The sequence below is a fragment of the Emydura macquarii genome, unplaced genomic scaffold (assembly GCF_026122565.2).
Source record: "Emydura macquarii macquarii isolate MOO-44397 ecotype Brisbane River unplaced genomic scaffold, CSIRO-AGI_Emac_v2 contig_3715, whole genome shotgun sequence".
NCBI lineage: Eukaryota > Metazoa > Chordata > Testudines > Chelidae > Emydura > Emydura macquarii.
This window is the reverse complement of record NW_027133852.1, coordinates 67426-93555: the sequence shown is the minus strand read 5'-3', so window position 1 is coordinate 93555 and position 26130 is coordinate 67426. Positions and strand designations below refer to the sequence as shown.

The window sequence follows — 26130 nt, the reverse complement described above, 5'->3', positions numbered from 1 at the left end:
AAAGGATTAAAACAACAAAAGGCCTACACCCATGCTTATCTTACGTAAAGGTTTGTCTTCCCTTGGCCGAACCTCTAGGAAGGCTAAGGTTCCTTGAGGAAACCCTCAACTTTTGGAATTTTTGTTCCCTAAATTATCTCACCCAACTAGGGTCACCTCTATGCAGGGAGCGTGTCTCTTTAACACCCCCCCTCAGTCTTTTGATGTCCCTCCCATCACAGGTGGAGGGATACAGTCCTGGGAAAACTGGTCTGGCAGGCCCACCACAGGCAAGGCAAGCATATATGCCAATAAACAACATCTGTACAATCCTCAGGACACGCAATGTTCAGCGATTATTACAGGTAGTGCCAAATTCAATAGAAGAACGTGTATCTATATATTACAGGTTTCAAACCAATATTTTTCTGGCCATCACCCGTCTCACGGCTTCCTTCACCTCTTTATTCCTCAGGCTGTAGACCAAAGGGTTCAACATTGGAGACACGACCGTGTAGAACAGGGAAAGGAGTTTGTTGGTGCTTAGTGAGTTGCTGGATTTGGGCCTCAGATACGTCACAATGCCGGAGCCGAAAAACAAGGTCACCACGATGAGGTGGGAGGAGCAGGTAGAGAAGGTTTTGCTCCTGCCCGTGGCTGATGGTATCTTGAGGATAGCATGAAGGATGTGGACGTAGGACACAAGGATGAGCAGGAAGGGCACCATGATGAAGAGGACACAGCTGATGAAAATAGAAATTTCATTCTTGTAGGTATCCGTGCAGGCCAGCTTCAGCAGTGGAGGCAGATCGCAGAAGAAGTGGTTGATCCTGTTCGGCCCGCAGTAGGGCAGAGTGAATATGAGAGTTGTCTGCCCAATACCAACCAGCAACCCGATGAGCCAGCACACCGCTGAGAGCTGGAGACACACCGCTCTGCTCATCATGGCCGTGTAGTGCAGAGGGTGACATATGGCCACGTAACGGTCGTAGGACATGGCAGCCAGTAGGCAGCACTCTGTGATCCCCAGGAAGGTGAAGAAGTACATCTGTGTGGCGCAGCCCAGGAAGGAGATGCTCTGGTCCTTGGAGAGGAAGTTCACCAGCATCTTGGGGATGGTGGATGAGGTGTAACCGATTTCCAGAAAGGACAAGTTCCGGAGGAAGAAATACATGGGGGAGCGAAGGGCAGAGTCCACCACCGTGAGCGTGATGATGAGCATATTCCCCGCTATGGTAAGGAGGTACATCAGCAGCACCAGGAAAAAAAGGGAAATGCGGAGTACCAGGAGGTTGGAGAAAGGCACGAAGAAGAACTGTTTCACCACTGTATGGTTCCTGCTAGCCATGGCCTATGGCTGTTTCCTATCTGTGGAGGCGATAAAAGTGTTCATGAACTGGGTAAGTTGGGTGACTCCTATAAGAAATGCATAGATGTTATCTCTGACACACCAATGTCCATGTGTGGATGGCCTGTGTGAGACATCTGGTGACTGACGCTCTGTGGCACGAAGAAGCCACGAGGGGAGGATTGCTCTGTTTCACAGAGCAGGCCCGGCTTCATTTCCCATTCCCCAGGTTGCAGAGGCTGATATCCCTGGCTCCTGTTATCAGCCAGACCACACTAGGTGTGTCTACACAGCCTTTTGGAGCAAGCAGGAGCGAGTCTCCCAGCCCGGGCTGGCAGACTCCTGCTATGGGGCTCGCCCACATAGCACCCATCTCCCGAGGCTTCAGATCCCAAGTTCCAGTCTCACCCACCACTTCACACGCTGTCTACGGGGCTATTTTTAGAGCACTAGCGTGAGCTCTGCTACCCCAAGTCTGCGAAGCCGGGCTGGGAAGCTCACTCCTGCTCAGTGCAACGTGTTGTGTAGACAGACCTCCTGGAACTCTACCCTGCAAACCTTGGAGAAGTCCCGACTCAAATGCCTCGTCCAGAATTTGACATGGCTCCGCTTTGCTCCATGGCTCCAGGTTTCACCGCACAGGGGATTTCACACACCAACACAAACTGAGTGCACGTGTAGCCCTTCTGCCAGTCGGAGTTGGCAGCAGCAAGGGCTGGGTTCAGTATCTAGGGCTTCTTTTTCAGCAGTGCAACACAAAACCGTCTGGCACCTCCACCCCATAACCTGGGACAATCACACACCACCCCTCGGGCACCTCTAAAGGCAACACGTCCCCTCTCACCAGCACAGAGACTGAGTGTAGCAAAGAAACTGTTAATAGAAGGGGAAAAGTGACCCGGCATTAACTTGGGAACATGCCGCGAGCAGGATTCACAAGCATAAAACCACAAGCAAAACCCCCACCCCCAAGTATGTAGGGCAGCTTCCATGTTCCTCAGGCTCTTCAGTCCAGAAACCAGGAGTTCCTGTAATGTGCCCCTCCCTTCACCGCCCCCCACTCCCAGTTGTTGTCCTTAGTCAGGGCAGCCCCCGAGTTCAGAGGTGCACTGCAGAGTTCACCTGCGTGGTTGGGGTGGATGAGGATAAAAAAGGCCCTTTGCTCGCTCAACTGGGCGGCCACGTCTCCAGCCGACCGGCCAGCTACTCCCCGCTCTGCTGGCTCCCCTGACAGCTGTTACCGACGTGCGCCATCACCTTCTGCTACCACCTGCTTCTGTACTGAGACCTCTGCGGGTCAGTCCCTTGATATTCCACCCAGCAACTCTCAGTGATTGTCAGCTCTTAGTGGGGGACCATCACTGCTGAAGCAGGCAAAGCAGAAAACGCTGTCCCAGAGAAAGTGATTTCAGCTTCAGTGATCACTTAACAAATCCAAAGACTCCTAATGCAGTCTTTAATTAGCTCCATATTTGAACAGTGGGGAGGAGCTGGTTAAACACAGAGCCACCATCTCCTAGCAGGATACCTGTCCCTACGTCTTTTACCTTTCACAGGAGTCTGCATCCAACCCCCCTGCTTACCACGTTCAGTTCAGATGAGGGTGATCCCTCCATCAGGGCAGGTTAGGCACAGTTCTGCTGCCCTTTGCTCATACAATAAGGGGAACAGCATTTTATTACCCCTGCAGTTAATGCTCAAGTGATTTGTGACCCAACACCAGACAAAGAGATCATTTGGGCGAAGCAATCCCATCATGCAGGGAGGGTGTGCTCTTGCAAATACAGTCTAGTCCTGAAGCCTTTTGTCCCCAGCCCCACCCCACCCTAGCTAGCTCAGCAGGGGAGAGCTCATTCAGACCCTGCGTACACACAAAACGGCTATAGATCTATGCCTATGCTCATGTTTCTCTTTGATAACACCTGGGGGCTCAAAAATGATTTATTCAGAGAAGGTGGACGTGCCAGCCAACATTTCAGCAGGGTTTTCCCTTCAGCTAACAGCTCATGGAGTGAAATAACCCACCCTTTAATAGGCTTGATTCTCCCCTCAGTCCAGTTTGACACCATTGTAAATCAACTGTCTTCAATAAAGTTACGTCTGGTGAAGTAAGAGGAGAATCTCTCCTACGTAGGTTGTCAAGAAATCTATTTACTCATCCATCCTTGCCTGTGCAGTATCTATCCATCCATTCATCCTCATACCTACTTCTATGTATACTTTCATAAGCAATATCTATCTATTTATCTATCTATCTATGCAAGAATTTTATGTATGAATAAGTGACTGCATGAAACACGGCACGGAGATGAATGGGAGAAGAGGGTGGGTGAATGCATTAGTGAACGGTTTAACACAGATTTGACAAAAAAAAGATCATGAAGGAGGAGCAGAGTTATGTAGAACTTTTAAGATAATGACAAGAAGCTTCAATATGAGGCAATATTGGCTGGAAAGCCAATGGAAGAATTCGAAGGGAAATTACATGATCAAAGGGATGGGAAGGAAAGAGAAGTTTAGGGCCAGCATTTTTTGGGAATGATGAGGGTCAGTGTGCATGTCTGGGAGGTCAGAGAGGAAGGTTTTGCAGTGACCAAGAACCAAGTTACACTAACATAAAACAGGTGAAATTAAGATCAGAATTAGAGTCTGTTATAATTCAGGAAATCATCTCTAGGTTCATATTTTGCACTGGTTCCTCAGACAGACAATTTCACGTCAGATTCTACAAAAAAGCCAATGAAGTTACTCCACCTTGTCATCCGTCTGAAGCTGGACACACAAAAAGCAAGGAACCCAAAAGCGTAGGCCGCTTTGGAAAATGGCAACATTTGCAAATTGTCGATGTCATGGTAATTTCCTTCTTGCGTCGCTCAGATGGTGTGAGATAATGTAAATAGCATGCACGTACCTGATTATTCCCAGGCAGGTTTCAGGGTCGTGGCGTCCATTGTGTCACTTCCTTTTCTTATTTTATTCAAAAATAGAAAAAGAAAAAAAGAAAGCAATTCAGACCTGAATACCTGTAAGCAATTTTTTAATGAGCTCTAATTTCATTGAACAACTCTATCAGATTGAAATTGGAGCTAGTTCCAGGTAGTAGAACCAAAATGGATTCCAGCCCTGTCGGAGGATCCTATGGCCAAAACTATGATCTGTATGGGAGAGATAGAAGTCTAACTCTCTGGTATGTAGATGGATTGTCTTTCGACAACATGTGTGGTTTGCAGTGTGTGCTCTGAAATCATGGTGTTTGAAGATGGAGTCTCCGCAATCACTTAGAACTCTGGATCTCAGATGGGTTCATTAAATCATCTTTACATCTCATGGGAGCTGGAAAGAAACGTTCCCAGATGTATTGACGTCAAATGTTTTTTAGGTGCTCACAGGTTCTCTGTATCAGTTTTCCAAGCCTTGTGCACACATAGAGATAGCAGTAGCTTTAACATAAATACTTGTTTTCAAATAGAGGCCTTCTCTACACACAAATGTGCAGCATGTTAATTAAACTGGTTTAGCTGGACCGGTGCAAACCCCAGTGTAGACACATATTGCAAGCTGTGAATGGCTCATTTGTAAATTCACAGATTTTATGGGGAGAAGGTCCATTATTAGGGGACTGGAGCACAAGACTTAAGAGGAGAGGCTGAGGGAACTAGGCTTGTTTAGTCTGCAGAAGAGAAGAATGATGGGGGAGTTGATAGCAGCCTTCGACTACCTGAAGGGGGTTCCAGGGAGGATGGAGCTAGGCTGTTCTCAATGGTGGCAGGTGACAGAACAAGGAGCAATGGTCTCAAATTGCAGTGGGGGAGGTCTAGGTTAGATATTAGGAAAAGCTTTTTCCCTAGGAGGGTGGTGAAGCACTGGAATGGGTTACCTAGGGAGGTGGTGGAATCTCCATCCATAGAGGCTTTTAAGGCGTGTCTTGAGAAAGCCCTGGCTGGGATGATTTTGTTTGGGTTGGTCCTGCTTTGACCTTGATGACCTTCTGAGGTCCTTTCTAACCCTCATCTTCTATGATCCCCAATTCCCAGGAGAATGAATTCTGTGATAGATGTTTGATTTCCTAAGTCTGCATTTGCCAGCGGTTGTATCTAGAGAAAATTCAACAGACCCTGAAAGAGAATGTGAACAATACATATTTAAAGGTCAGTGCCTTGAGTTAGAACCTGGAATTTCCTTTGCATGGGAGATTCTGAAGTTTCAAAAAATACTGCTCGAACCCGGAAAAAAAAAAAAAAGATTTCCAAATTTCCTGTGGAAAAATATTTTTGAAAATATTTTTTTGGTATCATCCATATGTTTTATTTTGATAATGTTGAGTCCTTTTGTTTTGATAATGTCAAAACATTTTATTGAGAAAAGGTCACATTGTTTCCTTTTTATAATGTCGATCCATTTTGTTTAGGATTTAATATATTAAAATATGAAATATAACATTGTATAAATAATGTATTAAATATAATATATAAATATGGAATTTTAACATTAATATTTTAATATAATATAAATGTTGTAGTAGCCTTTATATTGAGTAACTTCCTCTTTCTCGTTCCTATGTCTTTGCTGCCCTCCAGAGGGCATTAGACAGGAAGCTGTTTTTTATGATCTAGTCCAGTGTTTCTCAACCTTTTAGATATCAGGGACCGGCTTGCTGCCTTCTTAAACTGTGTCAGGGAGTTCTCAGGGACCAGCACCGGTCCACGGACTAGTCGTTGAGAAACACTGCTCTATTACACTCTGTCACCCTCTAGTGGAAGCTATAGGTTAATACGAGTCCTTTCCTATTTCTGAACTTTTTCTTCACTTGTTTTGTTCTATTTAGATTTAGAAGGCTTAGATTTTTATTGGTAAATGTCAGTAAATCTCGATTTCTCTGTTCACACACACAAACCAACGAAAAAATATTTCCCTCACTGATGATAGAAATTTACAGAGAGTCAGAGTAAGGAAAGTGTGGTCTGAGAACTTTTTAGCGTTTGATTTGAGGCTATTTGCTTTGTATATTTTGCCACATGAGGTTGACAAGCTGGGTTCTAATGGTTATAAAGCTTTAACTTTTTACATCTCAGTGTCTGCTCTCGCACCCTCGGGGTTGTCCACCTTCCTTACATCCCTTGTCTTTCAGCAGGGGTTCAGGGTCCATCCTGGCCTCCCCCAGGACTGCCAAGGCCTCAGGTTCCTTGAACCCATTAAGCGTAGCCTGGGCCATCCATCTAAGGAGTTGCATTGGGAGGGGATCGCTTGGCCCTTTTCTCTATTCCAAGGGGTCTGGGCTGGCCATATCTGCCGTCCCTTCTTCCCTGCCCTTTTCCTCCTCTGGGCTCTGTTGTCTAGGGTCTTATCCATGTCCTGCTTCCTCTCTGGGCTCTGGGGTCTCCCATGTCGCCCTTTTCCCTCTCTGGGCTTCCTTGTCTAGGGCCTTCCCCTTCACTGGGGTTTCTAAGATCCGGGGGCCCCACCCACTGCTTCTGGGGACTCCTCGCTTTTTCCCTTGTCCTACTGGGCCCCCACCCCTTGCAGGAAGGTGCCCCAGTCCATGCCCAAAACCACTGGGTGTGGTAGACCCTCTACTACCCCAACCCATTTCCAATCAAACTGGCCCTGAACTTTGAGGGCCACCGGGCAGTATTTCTTATCCCTGTGGATGCAGTTCAAGGTCATCCTCTTCCTAGTCAGTATCCCAGTGTGGCTTTACCAGCCCCCCTTGGATGAAGGAGCAAGTGTAGGCCGTATCCACCAGCCACAAAAGTCGGTGAAGCCATAGGCCATCTGAGAACAATCAGCCTTTTTCTGTCCTGGCCTCCTGCATTGCTAGCTGATGCTCTGCCCGGTTCTACCGGAAGCTCCTCAGGACTCCTCCTTCTTCCTCTTCGGGCCTTTCCCAGGGGGTGGTTCCTGGGTTTTTTCTCCAACTCTGGTCCCTTGTAGGGCTGGCTCTCTCTCCTGGGGAAAACTTCCTCTATATACTCCTCCCTTAGTTTTACCGCCACATCCACCGTGCTTGGCTGATGCCTCCTGGCCCAAACCCGAAGATTTTCAGGCAGGCCATGCACAAACTGTTCCAGGACTAGCGCGTCCATGATTTCCCCAGTGGTGTGGGTATCCAGCCTCAGCCAGGGGGTGCCCCAGTCTATTAATCTCTGGGCAAACACTCGGGGTCTCACACTCCCCGTCCACTGGGCTGCCCGAAACTTCTGACTGCATTTCTCCGCTGACGAGCCCACCCGGTGGAGGATGGCCGCCCTTACTGCCGTGTAATCCCTGATCTGCTCATCACTTAAGGCTCTATAGACTGCCTGGGCTTCGCCAGCCAGGTATGGTGCTAGCTGTAGGGCCCAGGTTGCCTTTTCCCAACTGGCGTCCATCGCTACCTACTCGAACATGCCGAGGAAGGCAGCCGGCTCATCCGCAGGGACCGTTTTACACAGTCCTAGACCCGGCGATCGACTGCCCTCCCCCACCGCAGGGCTCACCACACGCTGCAGGAGTTGCTGCTTCATGATCCATTGTAGGGTCTCCTCCACCCCTGGGCCACCAACCTCGGTTGCTGGCTCTGCGTCCTGGACAAGCCCCCATGCATAACAGGTCCACGCAGGGTGCCCTGCTGCTTGGGTCCATCTGCGCCCAGAAACCATGCATAGCCATCGGTTTCATGCTCCCACAAGTGCTCTTTATTTACAGTGTGTTCCCCACCGCCGTCCATCTATACACAGCCCAGCTTACTCCTCATCCACCCAATCTGTGCAGGTTTCTTCAGCCTGTCCCAATTCCCCACAGTTCCTATTGAGTACCCAGAGTATGGGGAGGAGCTACAGGACCGGGACTCAACTAATTACGGGGCACAAAGGATGAAAAAACAGGAAGGGGCGTGGAGGTCAAAGGGCTAAATGAAGGGAACCGGAAAGGGACACCGAGCAGAGAACCCCGAACAGCGCCCACTGCTCCATGAAAGTAGCCAAGGAGTCAGCGGATGTGACCCAGAGGAACTCTGCTTGGAGACGTGATGGGACGGAGGAGCGGAAGGAGGCCCCACAGTTGCAGAGCACCTCCCAGGCCAACCGCCTCTCCCTGGTGTTGTAGACGGCTGCCTTGGCCCAGGTGAGGAGGAGGTTGACAAGGAGGTCCCACGACTTTGTGAGGCCGCAGATGCGGATGAAGGCTCCAGTGGCAGGTGGCTGAATCAGCCTGCTTTCTCCCTGCACCCTGCCACATCTCCCCTAACCCGCCCCATAACGTCCCGCACCCGTGAATTTAGATCAAAACAGCAACATTGCTAAAGAATAAACATAAATATTGCCAGGCAAAATCAAGTGAATTCTGCCAAGCTTAGTTATAGCATCTCCTGCCATTACAGAAATGATTTGAAAATATTGGGATTTCTCTCTCATTTATTTTGTTGAAGCTTTTTGTTTAAAACCGAGGCATGTCTTCCCTTCCAAGACTGCTCAGAGCTCTGTGCCACTCTTTTCTTTGGTCAAGTGTCCATGCTCCCACGTCCTGCTCTTCGCCAATGCTGCCAGTATCGGGCACCTGTTTGTCTGCTATGCCCAGAAATCTCCAGGCCCTCTCCATCACACCGCCCATTAGTCATGAAACACCCTTGGTGCCCTTCCCTCTTTCTAATCATGCTTCTGCTGCAATGCCTTCGAGAATCAGTGTGTGAGCGAGTCGCCAGAGAAGTGGCCTGGCGTTATGAAACCTGTGTTCTGTGCTCTGCTGCGCTCCTGGGCTACAGAAGGTAAAACACTTGCCCTCCTACCCTGGTCTCTTATTGAAGTAGATGCTCTTCAGACCAGCAAATACTTGTAGTCTCAGACCGGGCCTCTAGGTCTAACTGTAATGGAGATCAGAGTAGCAACTGGGTCAAAAAGCATGCATTTTAACTCTCTAACTTTAAACTGCGGGGCACGGAGCTTTCAGGCTGAGACTGGCAGCCAAAGGTATTTAGATACCCCATGCTGGATAATTTTAGGGGGAATTTGTTGCCTGAATCACCTAAGGGGCTTTGCAAAACCCCAGCGTCAGTCTAGGTTCTCATTAAGGAACGCCAAGTTGCTTTCCGGGAAAGTCTCGTGTATGTTTTTTTGGAAATTTTATTTTATTTCATTTTGTCGTGGGAGGGGTGGGTCCTGTCCCCATGGAAGGTGGGAGGCCCTCTTGGCTGGGGGTAGGGTGCACAGAGAAAACCCCCCCTGCACTCACCCCACAACTGCGACTCCTGTCCCACAATGCTGCATTCATTGAGCCACTCTGCATTTGCTCCTCCATCATTATTGAGTGGGAGGCAATGGGCCAAATCTGAGTGAGTAGTGCTGTGACCCCCCATACTCCAGACTAACACACCACTCTCTCAGATTCGGCCTGGCCAGAGCCAGCTGTGACCCCGGGCGTCAGCTGGCAGTGCCTGGAGCAGGGAGCCAGGTGCAGCCCCGTGGGACAGGAGCCGCCTCTGCCGGGTAAGTTTTGTATTTTTGTTTCATTTTCCACATTTCACGTTGTCTGGTTTCACATTCGTGCAGACCGCGGGACTCTAACGACTAGGAGCAATCAGAATGACAGGAAATGCAGTGGACGTGATCGTATTTATTTATTTATGAATGAAACGAGGAGGGAAAAAACCCCCAAATGCTTTGGAATGATTCTGAAATTCCACCCATAACGCAGACATAGAACTGTACCTTTTCATAGCCATCATCTTCACCCTCCCAGCCCCCTTCTCGCCTTTCACGTGCCTTTTGGTGCGCGTCTTCTCTCAGATCAGAACACAGGGCAACTTTTCAAAAGTGCCTCAGTGATTTACGAACCTCATTTTCTAAAAGGATTTAGGTGCTTGAGTCTCACTGGAAGTCAATTGGACTTTAGTGCCTAACAGAGCTGGCCAAGGATCCAACTTTCAGTTCCATGAAAGTTTTTTTGAATTTTTTTCATACAGAATCAGGGTGAAAAGCCCTAAACTTGACCATTGTCACGGGACTGAATCCCTGTAATATGTCGTTTCAGAAACACCAAAATGTGCCTCCTGGGATCCAGGTCCCTGGAAGCCCTGAGAGCTGCGGCATGAACTTAACATGGGTTTTGTCAGTTTCACACTGATCTTAGGTTGTGAAACTGACCAGCCTCTTGTTGTCCGGCAACTGTGGATCTAGGCATGCTGAAAACCTGAAAGTCCTGGGTTTTCAATAACTCAGCTATCAAACATCTTGATATTATCGGGACTATTCTGATATTAAGGGCTTTGTCTTATATACGCAACTATATCCTCCCCCCCACTCTGAAAAAAAAAGTCTCCCGGTTTTTCATGCTTGCTATCTGGTCATCCTAAACTCAGAAAGTGGGCTGCCAAGAAGCCAGGCAGAGGAACTCTCCCTTAAATCACTTTAGAAAACCCTGCCTAGTCTATGCACACTTTCCCCAGCATTAGCCAAACAGCCAGGGTGAAGGGCCTCTGGTAGTTTGTTTATTTCATTCAGTAAATCAGCTCAAATTAGCCCCATAATTTCATTTTACTGACAAAAGAAAAGCTTGGATCTCATGTTGTCCTGTGTGAGACACATTTCCATATCCCTTTTCTTAGGGCCTCCCTGACCGCTTTGTTTCTCAGGCTGTAGATGAGGGGGTTGATCATGGGTGTCAGGACCGTGTAGGAAAGAGAGAAAAATTTGTGTAGATCTCTCAGCCTATTGGTATTTGGCAACATATAAATACTCATCAGGGTTCCATAGAAAATGGTCACAACAATGAGGTGAGAGGAGCAGGTAGAAAAAGCCTTCTGCCTCCCGGTGGTGGAAGGGATTCTTAGGATGGTGGAAATGATACAGACATAGGAGGCCAGGGTTAACAGGAAAGGGGGCAGAGTGAATACCGATGACAGGATGATATCCAAAAGCGTGACGAGGTGGATGTCACTACAGGAGAGTTCGACGATTGGTGTGAAATCGCAAAAGAAATGGTCAATTTCATTGGGGCCGCAGAAAATTAGTCGGGAAGCAAATGACGTTATGATAGAACTAGCGAGAAATCCAAATAGCCAAGACCCAGCTGCTAGCTGGAGGCACAGCCCATCATTCATACGGGTGCCATAGTGCAGCGGTTTGCAAATCGCTAAATACCGGTCATAAGACATCACAGAGAGGAGATAACACTCCACGCCAGTCAGAAAAGCAACGACATATAACTGCATGAAGCAGCCGCTAAATGATATTTCATTTGTCTTTGTCAGGAGACTGGCCAGCTCCCTGGGCAGGAGGGTGGAGGTGTAGCAGGTCTCCAGGCAGGACAGGTTCCCCAGGAAGAAGTACATGGGGGTGTGTAGGTGCCGATCAGCCACAACGAGGACAATGATGAGGATATTTCCAGCCATGGTCACAATGTAGATCGCTAGAAACAACAGGAAGAAAAGAATCTGCAGGTCAGGAACGTTCCCAAATCCCAGGAGGATGAATTCTGTGACCGACGTTTTATTGTCCCCTCTTGCATTTGCCATGAGAGGTCTCCAACGAAACCTGGAGGCAAATACAGAGAAAATCTGCTTAAAGTGGTGCAAGCAATTAATAACATCCCTTTTAAAATCAAGATTAGTATGTTCTTTTAAAGATCCGCTCTAGTTCAAACTCAGCTATTTTAGAGAAATTCCATGGGCTGTCTGTGGTCAGACCAGAGCAGTGGTTTTCAACCAGGGGTACGCGTGCACGCAGAGGTCTGCTGGGGGGATACATCAACTCCTCCAGATATATGCCTAGTTTTACAACAGGCTACATAAAAAGAACTAGCGAAGTCGGTACAGATTAAAATTTCATACAGACAGTGACTTGTTTATACTGCTGTATATACTAGACACTGAAATGCCAGCACAATATTTATATTCCAGTTAATTTATTTTTATAATTATATGGTAACAGTGAGAAAGCCAGCAATTTCTCAGTAACGGCGCGCTGTGACACTTTTGCATTTTTATGTCTGATTTTGTAAGCAAGTCGTTTTAATGGAAGGTGAAACTGGGGGTCCGCAAGACAAATCAGATTCCTGCAAGGGGCACAGTAGTCTGGAAAGGCTGAAAGCCACTGGACTAGATGATGAACAATGGTCCCGTGTGCCTGTGGAATCTCTGAATCTATGGCAGTTTCCTTTTGAAAATTCTTCCCTTCTGGTTACAGGATGAATGGTTGGGTTGAGAACACAACACTAGGAGTAAATTGCCAGGAATCTGGATTCCTGTAACAGATTGTTTGTTTCCTCCAACAGCAAGTTCCACAAAACATCATTGCTTACGCCGACGAGATCCATAGCATGGCATAGAAGGTGAGCGACTCAGATGCTCTGCTGATCCTGGTTATATAAATGTTAACAGCTGCATGCAAACTGGAAGCCATTTGCAATGCAGATTGACTTTGTATGGGAGCTGCAAACGCAGGAAAAACTCTTAATCTTGTATGCCACCACCCAGCACCTTAGCTAGTAACAAATTATTTAAATATATACAGGCATCTCTGTTTTTTAGGGCATTCCTGTGTAGCCTTTATTGATTATGGTATTGAATGATACTGAGAACCCCTTTGAAATCTAGTATTAGTCGAAGAGCTTCTCCATGGCTATTCCGGTATTTCAAACGTTAGGGCAAAGGCCACCATGTGGGCTAGCATCATTGTGGGGATTTGGGACTTGAGGAGCAGGTGAGAAACAACAATCCCAATCACATCTAATTAGATGTACCTTCCTCGCCCAGAAAATCCTCGTATAACCACCACATAGATGGTGATGGGTAGAAAGGACAAGGTCTTCGCCACCGGTATTTCCAGCTCTTTCATACTCACGTCTCCGGGTGGACTCCTGGAGGTGATGGCCGGCTGCTCTTGAAGGTCAGGGAATGATGACCTTTAGCCGAGCCCCATTTATAATAACTCATGCATATGCCCGCCAAAGCTTATTAATATGCATGAGGGTTGAATCCCTCATGGCTGTCTTTGGGAGCATCACTCTGATTTATCAGGGGGCTTTTCACCCAAGGCCCGTGAGCCCAAATCCGTTCACCCGGGCTGTGAGAATCAGTGCTGTGGATATTTTATTGCAGTGGAGACGTACTCTACCATTTCACCCTGGCTATCGAGTCATCTTGTGCGTAGCTACTGATCTCTGGTAACTGTTATTATCCAAACTCCGCAGTTATTTTCAGAACACCAGCATATAAACATAGGCATAAACTCATCGGGTTTATTATTAACTTTCTTACGCTAAACGACCTTTATAATACAGCTAACGTATCCTCAATACTAAGTCCTAATTGGCTAAATTAATTATTTTAGAGGCTTAAGCCTGTAGGTTTCTTGCATTTCAGCTTTAAACCTTAAAATACCTTTTACCTATTGATTATATCGAGCTCTTAGAACAGATAAGTTACAAACTATACCTGTCTCAATAAGTATTTAGACAGATGAAGAGAAAACACGGTAGTTACGTAGACAGACACTGGATTATAAGAAAGCTTTTCTTGCTTTTAAAAAAATAAATAAATTGGTCCCCTCAGAGGAGCTGCATGAATGTTTAATGTTGTCGAACACTGAAGTATTGGGAATAATCTGTAAATGCATTCTGGTTGCTTTCATAGAATCAGAGAAGATTAGGGTTGGAAGGGACCTCAGGAGGTCATCTAGTCCAACCCCCTGCTCAAAGCAGGGCCAACCCCAACTAAATCATCCGATCCCGGGCTTTGTCAAGCCGGGCCTTAAAAACTTCTAAGGATGGAGATTCCACCATCTCCCTAGGTAACCCATTCCAGTGCTTCACTACCCTCCTAGGGAAAAACATTTTCCTAATATCCAGCCTAGACCACGCCCCACTGCAACTTTAGACCATTGCTCCTAGTTCTGTCATCTGCCACCATTGAGAACAGCCTAGCTCCATCCTCCCTGGAACCCCCCTTCAGATAGTTGAAGGCCATTATCCAATCCCTTTTCAATCTTCTCTTCTGCAGATTAAACAAGCCTAGTTTCCTCAGCCTCTCCTCATAAGTCCCAGCCCCAATTAATCATTTTTGTTGCCCTCTGCTGGACTCTCCAATTTCTCCACATCCTTCCTGTAGTGGGGGGCCCAAAAATGGACATAATACTCCAGCTGTGGCCTCACCAGTGTCGAATAGAGGGGAATAATCACTTCCCTCGATCTGCTTGCAATGCTCCCGTTAATGCAGCCCAGTATGCTAGTAGCCTTCTTTGCTACCAAGACATACAGCTGACTCATATCCAGCTTCTGATCCACTTACCCCCCCCAGGTCCTTTTCTGCAGAACTGCTGCCTAGCCCATCGGTCTCCAGTCTGTAGCAGTGCACGGGATTCTTCCGTCCTAAGTGCAGGACTCTGCACTTGTCCTTGCTGAACCTCATCAGATTTCTTTTGGCCCAATTCCCCTATGTTTTTTATGTTTTCCAGAACAGTCTCCAGCTCTGTTCATCAGTCTCCCAAGTCCAAATGCAATTCAAATCCTCCTCTTCTAGGGCCTTTGAAATTCCCAGCTCAGAAAAAATAAGAAATGCCCTGACAGACACACAAGGAAATGGATGGTACAGAGAAGGAGGCGTGTTAAAGAAATGAAATGCATTAGATCTAAAATGGTCAAGTTGGAAATGATTTCTCATGCATAAAGCAGAAGACCTATTGCTCCGAGTCCCGGAACAATTTTCCTCCTGCAAGAGCCCGGTAAGGAAATATTAGCCTGACAGACTCATCCAAGTTATATTGTGAGGAAAGTTCCTAAATTTTATTTTACCACTTTGCCTATTTCACTGGTTTGCCTATCTATCTATCTATCTATTTATCTATCTATCTACCTATCTAAACACCCCAGTGAGACCCCATCCTGAAAAGGAGCCATGCAAATAGACATTATCAGGTGCTAGCTCTTGTCCGTCTGCAATTCTGATTGAACTGAAAAGTATAAAGAAGGCTGATTTACCTCTGTCTTGGATCTATTGCAAGCTGGGATCATTCAATGCGACCTCTTCTCTCAGCACTTCAGGGGCCAGGCTGCAGGTTCTACAGTCAATCTTTTAACACCATCGCTCCGTGTATCTGATTTCTTTCGGCAAAGGGATGTGCACATCGGATGTCTGTTCTGCTGCCCTGCTCAGTGTACATTGTGCCGTGTATACAAGTGGCTCCCTCCATTGTCTCATTATTTATCCTTCATGCAGGAAGGTGAAATCTCCCTGGACATTACTGCAGATGGGAATTTTTCAATTAATGTCCAGGAAAAATTTAGACATTGCTAAGAGACTCAAACCCCTAACCTGAAAGGGAACGAAACGGGGAAAGGAGAATGTCTGATCTCAAAGGAAATCTCTTCTTTTTAGTCTCTGTTTGTTTCTCTCTCATTACCGAGTCTATATCGGGGTGAAAATATATTAAGAGTGAAATAATAACCCATCAGGTCCAGAGCTAAAGCTTAAGGGCCTGTATGTTTTGTGCAATTAAACCTGATGTTGTCGTCCGTCACCATCACAAATAGACCCCTTTCCCCAGGTTACAAATTTCAGAGGTCAAGTGTGCTTCACCTGTTCCAGGTCACTCCCCCGGAAAAGAGCCAATGAAATGAAATACATTGCCAGTTTTACATCAGCACTAACAAGACTTTGTTAGGCACGACTTGTCACCAGTATTCATGGGATAGGCATTGGGGAACAGCAGGGTAAGGCTTTTATAAGGCATCCCAAGGGAATTAGACACTTAACTTTCATTGAATTTAATGGAATCTGGTCACCAGACTCCCTTGGCGCCTTTGAAAATCCCCAATCCCAGGTTATACATTTTACAGCAAAAGCATCTTCTGCTAGCCACAGACTCCCCCTTGGCTAGGGACATGGTGGGTTCTCCATTACTCAACATCTTCAAATCATGATGGTATTTCTTTTGAATAGATCTGCTCTAGAGAAAAACAGAAGTTATGGGCTAGATACAGGAATCATTGGATGAAATACGCTGGCCTATTTACACAGGAGCTCGGACTGAATTAGGCGTGGAAAAAATGGATTTTTATTTTTTTTTATAATTTTGACAGATAATATCAATGTTCATTTTTAAGCATTTTTTATTTTTATTGATTTAAATTTTCATAGTTGGGGGAATTCAGACAATTTTTTAATGCCAGTAGATGTGGAGGTTCAAAACGTTAATGCTCTCGAAACTCTTAACACACAACTTGTCAACCACACATTAAAGTAAATATCCAGAAATCAACAAATCAGACACATATTATTATTCATTCGTGAGTTCATTTGTAACAATTCAAATCTGAAAGCCTAAATCACTGGACTTAGACTCTACCAAGTTCTCAGGAAGCACTTGTATTACTTTGCCTATCTGTAAGTTTTGATTACTATCTATGGAAATATATTTTCGTCGGTTTGTGTGTGTGCGGTGCAATCGACGTTTAAAGACATTAGCTGATAAAAGTCTAATCCTTCCAAACCTATTCACAGTGGTCCCTTCTGGGCTTACAGTCTATGAAAACTATAACTAGTTTTAAGATGGAACTTGATGAGTTTAAAGAACAAGATTTTATGATGGGGTCGCCTGCAGGGGACTAAATCTGATGATTTAGGAGGTTCTTTCCAGACCTCTGTCCTATGTCCCTCAAACAAGGGGGTCTTGAACTGTTGATCAGATGCTGCCTGTATAGTGGATTTAATCCCAAAGGCTCCATACAGCCCTGAACAGATCCAGCTGGGACAAATTGATAATAGAAGAAATATGAACTCCCAAGTGTGCAGAAGGAATCTAGAAAAAGGAATTATGTAGAAAGTGGGGGAAGGTGGCAAAAACCTCACTTTTCACAAGTTGTCGCTATTTCCCAACTGGAAAAATTGGAAACCGATACGAAAGTTTGAGAAAAGAAACAATAGTTATGGGTGAAAAAGTAGGTTTTTCACCCCTTTCCTACGCTTCTCCCAGCTGGCAGACAGGGCTCCTTTTAGAGCCCAAGTAACACTTTTCAGCACTTAACAGCGTTTCACGCATTTTCTTTTCGTTTCCCAACTATTCCCACTAAGAAAGTGAAGGAAAGTGTGTGTGTGAGTGTCGGGGTAGTGGTGGATGGGGAAACAGCAGTTTCAAAATGATTTTTTTTGCAGGCCTTTTCATGAAAATGTATTGTCTTAAACATTTCTAGGTCCCGTCCTCCTCCACCCGCCAAAAAAACCTCCAAATGTTGCTTTCCTCGAAGCCTGGCAATTAACCCCTGAGGTGCTGATTAGCTGAGCGAAGGACTGTTCCTTTTCTGACTCAAAACAGAACAAAACAAAATCTTATCTGTCATTTCCCGGGATAGAGACATCTTCACCACATGTCGAGTGAATAATGCACTGAACTAGGACTCTGGATGGGTGGTTTCTATGCCTGTCCCAACCATTAGCCCAGGGAATGACTCTGGGCAGGAAACGTCAACTCTTTTCGCCTTAGTTTCCCCAGATATAGCATAAGAGTGGCCTGGGACTGGAGTCACAACGCTTCCACTAAAGGCACCTGAATTCCAGAATCCGTCCCCCGCAAGGATTCAGAAAGCCCCTGCTCAGCTGCCGGCAAGCCTGTAGAGATCTAAGTATTTGCAGTAAAAGGGTCATTGGCCCCAGTGTTTTTGCCTCTGGCCATGCCCTCCACAGACTCACACCAGGCAGCCAGGCGCCACAGTCCCAGAGCGAGGCACGAACCAGGGGAAGAGAGGCGTTCCCTGCCTGATTCGCCTGCAGGGCCCAACCTAGCAGGGCCCCTCTCTGCCTTTAAAAAATTGGCCCTACGTCACTTTTGAAAATGGGCAAGTAAGAGGCTTGCCCTGCTGCCCTGTTAGAGGGGTCCTGGTGCTTTTCCTGTTCCTTTGGAAAGAAAGTGGGGGAGGAAATTAATGACAAGAAAAAAAAAAGTGACTGGGACGATTTCCTGCCACTGGCGTTCCAGGCGGACGTTACAACCTTCAATTTTTATCATGTCGGTGTGGTGTGCCTGTGAGTGTCTCTCTCGCCCTATAAGGAATGGAGGCTTAGCATGCCAACCGTGTCTGTCTCACCTCTCACAAAGCATCCTATCCCTTCATTATCTGTGTTTTGAGCAGCCACCAGTTCAAGTCTCCCACCGGCCCAGTTGTACATGGCTGTGGCGTCTGACATTGGTCTGAAAAAAAAATGGGGTGAAAGGTTTTTCCCTGGGAGAAATGGAGGTGTATAGACCTTTTAAGAACTGAATGAAAATGTGATGTTGTATTTTAGTAGTCTGTGATTCTGGCCCTATCTCGCCCCATGTTATATCCATTTCATTTTAATTGCAGGGAACTGATCGGCTCGCATCGTCAAAACCTGCGTGTCATAGAATCATAGAGTTGGAAGGACTAACCTCAGCTGAATCATCCCAGCCAGGGCTTTGTCAAGCCACAGCTTAAAAACCTCCAAAGATGGAGATTCCACCACCTCCCTAGGTAACCCATTCCAGTGCTTCACCACCCTCCTAGTGAAAAACTTTTTCCTAATATCCAACCTAAACCTCCTCCACTGCAACTTGAGACCGTTGCTCCTTATTCTGTCATCTACTATCACTGAGAACAGCCTAGTTCCATCCTCCCTGGAACCCCCTTTCAGGTAGTTGAAGGCTGCTATCAAATCCCCCTCATTCTTCTTTCTGCAGATTAAACAAGCCCAGTTCCCTCAGCCTCTCCTCATAAGTCTTGTGCTCCAGCCCCCTAATCATTTTTGTTGCCCTCCACTGGACTCTCTCCAACTTCTCCACATCCTTTTTGTAGTGGGGGGCCCAAAACTGAACACAATACTCCAAATGCGGCCTTACCAATGCCAAATAGAAGGGAATAATCACTTCCCGTGATCTGCTGGCAATGCTCCTACTAATGCAGCCCAATATACTATTAGCCTTCTTGACAACCAGGGCACACTGCTGACTCATATCCAGCTTTTTATCCACTGTAACCCCCTGGTCCTTTTCTGCAGAACTTCTGCGTAGCTCGTTGGTCCCCAGTCTATAGCTGTGCATGGGATTCCTCTATCCTAAGTGCAGGACTCTGCACTTGTCCTTGTTGAACCTCATCAGATTTCTTTTGGCCCATTCCTCCAGTTTGTTTAGGTCCTTCTGTATCCTATCCCTACCTTCCAGGGTATCTACCACTCCCCCCATCTTAGTGTCCTCTGCAAACTTGCTGAGGATGCAATCTACCCCATCTCCCAGATCATTCATGAAGATATTGAACAAAACCGGCCCCAGGACCGACCCCTGGGGCACTCCTCTTGTGACCGGCTGCCAGGTAGACAAGGAGCCATTGATCACTACTCATTGAGCCCTATGCTTTAGCCAGTTCTCTATCCATGAAATTCCTGAATATTTCAGATCTTACTCAGATACACAGTGCTCTTTCTATTTTCTTTTAATAAATCTTAGTACAGTTAATAAGAATTGGCTGTAAGGGTGTATCTGGGTAAGATCTGAAATATTCATTGTGCTGGTGGGTAATGTGCCTGGTCCTTTGGGACTGGTAGAACTTTACATGTGATGAACAAGTAATCCTCATCATATTTGACTTGGCTGTCTGGGTGGGAGCCTCATGTTGAAGAAATGTAGACCCCCGTTTCTGAAAACACTTGGATAAAGAATACGGAAGTAATCCTGGAGTTCCATTCCACCTGACCTCTGCTTTTCTCCTCGCACGTCTCCCCCACAGTCCCCGCCTTCTCTCCTTGCCAATTTGTGTCTTTATTTTTTAGCATTGTTAAGCCCACTCTCACATGGGCTAAGTTTAACTGATTTTGTTCCGTCTCGTTTTGCAGCTCTGACTAGTGGTAAAGTTGGATAAATTCATGATTCTATTGGCTATCCTATGAAGTATGCTGTATTGGGTACCATGGACAGGATGTAACAATTTTTATTGTTCGTTTGTTTATGATAAATAATAAAATTGTATCACAATTACTGCCAGGATGTTGGGGAGAAATATCCCCATGTTGCACAAGGCCGATTAGGTGGCGCACCCAGATCCACACAGAAAGTCTGTGGTTGAGCTGGGAATTAGATCTCGGTGTCCTACATCATGGTCCAGGGCCCTGTCATACTTCTCCTATGGGATGAGCAGCCTCCCCATTATCAGTGCTTAAGCTCCAATGCCTTCTACTGGCCACAAAATACTGACCCCAGAATGAGAAGGCGAGGATTGAGAAACCGGCATTTATTCACTGCAAGAGCCATTGGACGGTGAGCAAGGCAAGTGATGACGAAGGGGATGTTCTACTGCATAATGGGCACTAGGGGGAGCAGAGGATGGAGGCGGGGAAGGGGCAGCTAAAGTGTAGAATGGAAACTTAGAGCATCAGTAATTCTCTAAAATGCCCTCTTGAAGGCAGCTTTTATGAATATTGACAAAGTGACATTGTTTCAATTATTTCTTTGTATTATGGCATTGCCCTATTAGGAGCATCCCCTTTGTGCTCTGCAATCTATAAACCCAGAGTAAGAGAGAATCTCAAAGACCTTTCAATCTAAATAGACAAGACACACACATGGTGAGTATACGGCTGTAACTAAGCTTGGAAGGGTTCAATTTTAAAGGTCGATGTTGGTAAACTTCAATTTCAGTACAAACATACAAACCGACAAAAAATGTCCATCCATAAAAATCAGAGTTTACAGATAGGCAAAGTAAGAAAAGCACTGCTTACGAAGGAATTAAAGTTGGATTCAAGGATATATTTTCATATGTTAGGTTGAGAATTTTTATTTGAATGGTTATAAACCTTTAACTTTCTGACTCTTAACAGCTGCTGTCATAAATAATTTCTCCAAAATGATGAAAATAATGAAAATAAATAAAAATGCTTAAAAATAAACATTGATATTACCAGTGAAAATGATTAAAAAAAATTACAACTGAGTTCTGCCAACCCAAGATATAGCACACAAAGACAAGAAAGGGAGTCACAATCTCCAAATGTCAGATACGATCCAGGCATTTTTGGTTTTAAGTGTGATTATTGTTGTCAGGTGTTGGTTGTCAGCGTTGGCTGTGTGCGTGTCCCCCGTGTAGGTGCTGTCCTAGCTCTGTGCAGTTAACCGAGACGGCACTCGCGATCGAATGAATCGACACGACCATGGATTTGCTGAGCAATGACAGCACCTGGGCCAGGTTTATTGCAGTTGAAGCACAATGAAAAGTGACCTGTAGCTTACCGTTACACTTCGAATATGAGTGCTTCATTACAATGGACTTGGCACAATTTAACAGCAGAACTTTCCGCTGTCCCCTAGGCCAGACAACATCGGTTCCTCTGACACGCTCTTTTATACACTCCAGAGGGGTAGCCGTGTGAGTCTGCCCCCAGTTCAGTTCAGGAAGCTGCTCTCCCCTTAGCTCTGCCCTATTCTGGCTCATGCAGCTCCAGCTCACATGGAGGATAGGACCCCAGGCTCCTGATTCCCTCATTGGCCTGTCTGCTCTGTCAGTTGGGCTGACCTGGAATGTTGGCCTTTCCCCATTGGACCTGGGAACTGCCAGTCTCAGGATCTTGTTTTCTCATTGGCCCTTCCCCTTTCTTTTGGGAGAAACTGGGAGAGAGCCAGCCAAACACCCCACTAAGTATTAGCGAGGGGCCTACAGTCCCCTTACACAAAACATAGTTATTTGCTCAGTCCAGTCATGATACAAGCCCCTGCTTCTCCAGAGTTTTCCTCTTGGACAACGGAGATCTCTGTGTCACTGGTTCCCAGCCATTCCCCACCTCCAGGAGGTGTAGTGATGATAAATACACTATAGACCCTCAGTAACCCAGGTACTATGGGATGGGGGGGCAGATAAGTTCCTCAGGGAGAGGCAAGGCTGAAAAGGTGCCTGAACCCACGCAGAGGAGGTGTCTGATGCTGGAATTACGCTATTAACGAGGCGGTTAACTGAACTAATGATTCGGCGTTAATGGAGCAGAACCACAAGCCGTTCTTTGGCAGCAAAGGGGGACAGGAACAGATCAATTTGTGTTTTCGCAACCATGGAACCTCTATTACCACGAGACCCCATGTCTCCATCCTCCCAGTTGGAAGGAACTTTATGTAGGGGTAACCCTCAGGAAAAAGTACTTGAAAAGGTAACTGGAGTATAAAAGGGAGGGGAAAAACACCCCAAGGATTTTTTCTCTCTATCTCTCTCGCTCGCTCGTTCACTCAAGAAGACAAAGGAAGCAGCCTTTCGGCTTTGGGAGAAGATCTTACCTGAGAATTTGGCCAGCCCTACTCCTGGGACTATTCGGTACGAACCACGGCTCAGTTGTGAAGTTTCGTTCCTAGAAAGCGTTTTTGTTTATTTCCCTGGTAACCATTCATGACTTTAATGCCTTAGACTTGTGCTCACTGAAAACCCATCTCTGTGCAGCTAAAGCAATCTGTTTTATTCTTTAATCAAAACAAAAACAGTGTTGTGTTTAAACTGAACGGTTTGGTAACTCCACTGGAGGTAGCAAACCACTGTACAATGACCCCTTACAAGCTCAACAGACCTATAATATCTGAACCCTTTACACATGGTTTTTGGGGAAAATCTGAAGCAGGGCATATGTTGGAGTCATCGTGTAAGTGCTAACCAAGGTTGGCGGAGGCTGGAATGTGGTTGGTGTTTGAAGACAGGAGTCTGGGGTCAGAGCTGTGGGACCAGGGCTGTGATCTGCATGCCGGTGGGGGGCGGGGAGCGGCCCAGGTGTTGAGCCAGAGCCACAGAGCATTAGGAGGCACGCCGGGTAACAGGGCAGAGGTGACACAAGCTCTCGCTGCTCTGGGTTGCATCCTGGAGTGTGATAAGCTCCCTCCCTTACAACAGTTCCATGCAGTTGGCAGCTACTGAGAAGCTTCTGCCCTGCAGAACCAAGTGTCGAAAGAATTAAAAGCTGGACAAATAGTCAGGCCTCAGTTACAGGGAAGGGGATCATGGCACGGGCAAACCTTGTTTCTGCTAATTGGTGTGAATTCTACTTAGAGTCTATCTCTGCTCTTTTTCCTCCCTTCCTGGCCATCTGCACCAGGGATGAGGCTAATAAAATTACTATCACCACTCTTGCATAAGGCATTTGGTGGGAAGAAAGCATTATCTTCCTTCCCCCCGGCATGCCTTTACTTCAAAGAATGTTAGTGTAAAATGAATAGGTTTTAAGGCCATGTGCCTGCCCTCTGTATGGTAATTCTGTAAACAACAAACAGGTACGGGTATAATTATATTCATCATGTAGTTGTTAATATTCATTTTAGGTGTCAATGTAAGCAAATAAGTGTCTATGGGGCATTGCTGGAAATGCATACATTTACATACTGTTATGGATAAAAGATTGTAAAGTAACCCCCTCATCGCTAACTCGCGGCATCGAGGTGGAACGAGCAGGCAATAAAGGGTTCCGTCTCCCCAGTCCACCCCAGGGACAACCTGTTTGGTTATTTCTAATACTGATTCCTTTCTCAGTGACCTTTGGACAGGCCCCGACCTCAGGAACAGTCTCGGTTCTACGTGTGCACAACTCCGGGCCCCCTGATAAGCCCCAGCTGGGTCAGGACCATCCCCGTTGCTGGGCTCTGAGTCTGCTTCTTTGTTTGCGTAATCTCCCTGCACTTGTGGGCCTGGAGACTCTGGGGCTGGCGCTTTGCTGGCGCTGGTCACAGCCAGGTATAGCCCAGAGAAGAGCTATAAAGATGTTCCTGGTGAAGAGGTCACTGCGGGCGACCGGGCGGTTTGCATTTGACCTGTGTGAGGGCATTTGAGGTAGCTGGTTTGCAGGGGGGACAGGTGGGGATGGTAACAGGCACCATTGAAGGTGTGGCAGATTTGCCAGGCTAACATCCCCACACAGGCTGCACCAGGAGTTAATATTGTTATTGTCCAAATATGTATTTTGATCAAAAACGGCCTTTTTGTCAGAATAAAAAATTGGTGAAAATTTTGTCTCCGTTCTGACCAGTGCCCAGTTAAAAATTCCATGATGGGAACATGGTTCTGGCCAACTCCCTCCCAGGTCCTTCTACTTCGATGAACAACGCTGACCCAAGCTCTGGCTGGATTCTCTGTTGTGTCCTTGGACGCATAAGAAATGATCCGGAGAAAGAAACCTTATCATACCATCACCCACTGTGCTTTGTTTGTGTTAGGCTGTTGATTTGGTTATCAGATTTTATTGTCTATCACAGAGAAACAATGATCAGCTGGGATGTAGTCAGGGATTTGCTTAGATATTTAGTGGAGTTTGTGCCTTACACAACATGTCAGCGCTGCGCATTATCAGATGCAACATACCCTTCTCCCCACCCGGGATGAATGCTTAGCCAACAGCATGGAGAAAAATACTAGCATCCTCTATGTATCAGTGCTGAGCAGAAGAGGTTGATAGAACTGTCCAACAATCTCATGTTCCGTAGACACAGCACAGGACCATTAACACTCTGCCTCAGTAACTCCATGGAGATTATCTCCATTTCTTTTTCACATCAGCCCTGAGATATTCAATGGGAGCTTTCAACTTAATTCAATGGGGGCTGATTGTCCAAATCACCCAGGCGGCTTTGAAAACACAATAATGATCTAGAATTCTCTGCGTGTTTTTGTGAAAGCCACATATTGACTGACGACTTTGCTCGCCGCGTCCCTGACCTCCCTGTTTCTCAGGCTGTAGATGAGGGGGTTTACCAGGGGAGTCAGGACCGTGTAGCAAAGCGAGAGCACTTTCTTTAGCACTCCCAGTGTATTGAGTGTTGGTAGCATGGAGACGCTCAGTAGGGTCAGGTAGAAGATGGTCACCACGATGAGGTGAGAGGAGCAGGTGGAAAAGGCCTTTTGCCTTCCGGTGGTGGAAGGGATTCTCACGATGTTACCGATGATACACATGTAGGATGTCAGGGTTAGGAGAAATGGAGGCAGGGTGAATACACAGGCTAGTACGTAATTTATCGCTACGATAAGGTGTGTGTCCCCACAGGAGAGCTTTAACAATGGGACGGGATCACAATAGAAATGGTCAATTTCATTTGAGCCACAGAATATAAATTGGGACATGAACAATATAACGATGGAAACAGCCAAAGAACCGTTTAACCAGGACCCAGCAGCCAACTGGAGGCAAAACCTGGTACTCATAAGAGTTGAATAGTGCAGGGGTTTACATATCGCTAAATACCGGTCATAAGACATCGCGGCTAGGAGACAGCACTCTGTACCTACCAGAGAACCAAAGAAATACAGCTGTGTGACGCAGCCACCGACTGAGATGGTTCTGTCCCCAGTCAGGAGACTGGCCAGTATCTTGGGCAGGATGGTGGAGGAGTAGCAGATCTCCAGGCAGGACAAGTTCCCCAAGAAGAAGTACATGGGGGTGTGGAGGTGCTGATCAGCCACAATTAGCGCCATGACGAGGCTGTTTCCAGCCACGGTTGCGATGTAAATCACAAGAAACATGAGGAAGAGAAGAATTTGCAGGTCAGGCAGATACCCAAATCCCAGGAGGATGAATTCTGCGATAGCTGTTTGGTTTCCCCCGTCTGTGTCTGGCATGGGTTGAGACGAAGAACAATAAAGTGAACCATGCACTTGAATTGGAAGAATACAGAGCTGAAAGTTAGTCAAATGTTATGAATTAATTCTATAAATATTCACAAACTCTCCTGGTTATCAGCTGAAATTTTCAGGCTAAATGTCGACTTCAGAGCAAAGTGCTAAAAGTCTCAGTCAGAGAACAGAACATTGGTACCCATGAAGACCACCCTCTGCCTTTTGAGAGAAATAACTCCAGTTACACCAGTCCATAGCTCTGG

At 46.4% G+C, this 26130-nt stretch overlaps 2 protein-coding genes and 1 pseudogene across 2 annotated transcripts; all 3 read right to left on the bottom strand.

Moving 5' to 3' along the window:
- Positions 1-391: 391 nt before the first annotated feature.
- On the bottom strand, positions 392-1327 carry LOC137146143 (olfactory receptor 10A4-like). Its single transcript, XM_067537295.1, has one exon. It carries the CDS (start codon positions 1325-1327, stop codon positions 392-394), a length of 936 nt encoding a protein of 311 aa, XP_067393396.1.
- A 9532-nt stretch (positions 1328-10859) lies between these two features.
- Positions 10860-13134, bottom strand: LOC137146138 (olfactory receptor 10A7-like). Its single transcript, XM_067537289.1, has 2 exons — positions 13040-13134; positions 10860-11832 (listed from the first exon to the last, which is right to left on the bottom strand). Exons 1-2 carry the CDS (start codon positions 13132-13134, stop codon positions 10860-10862), a joined length of 1068 nt encoding a protein of 355 aa, XP_067393390.1.
- An 11714-nt stretch (positions 13135-24848) lies between these two features.
- LOC137146137 (olfactory receptor 5AP2-like) lies at positions 24849-25870 on the bottom strand (annotated as a pseudogene).
- Positions 25871-26130: the final 260 nt, after the last annotated feature.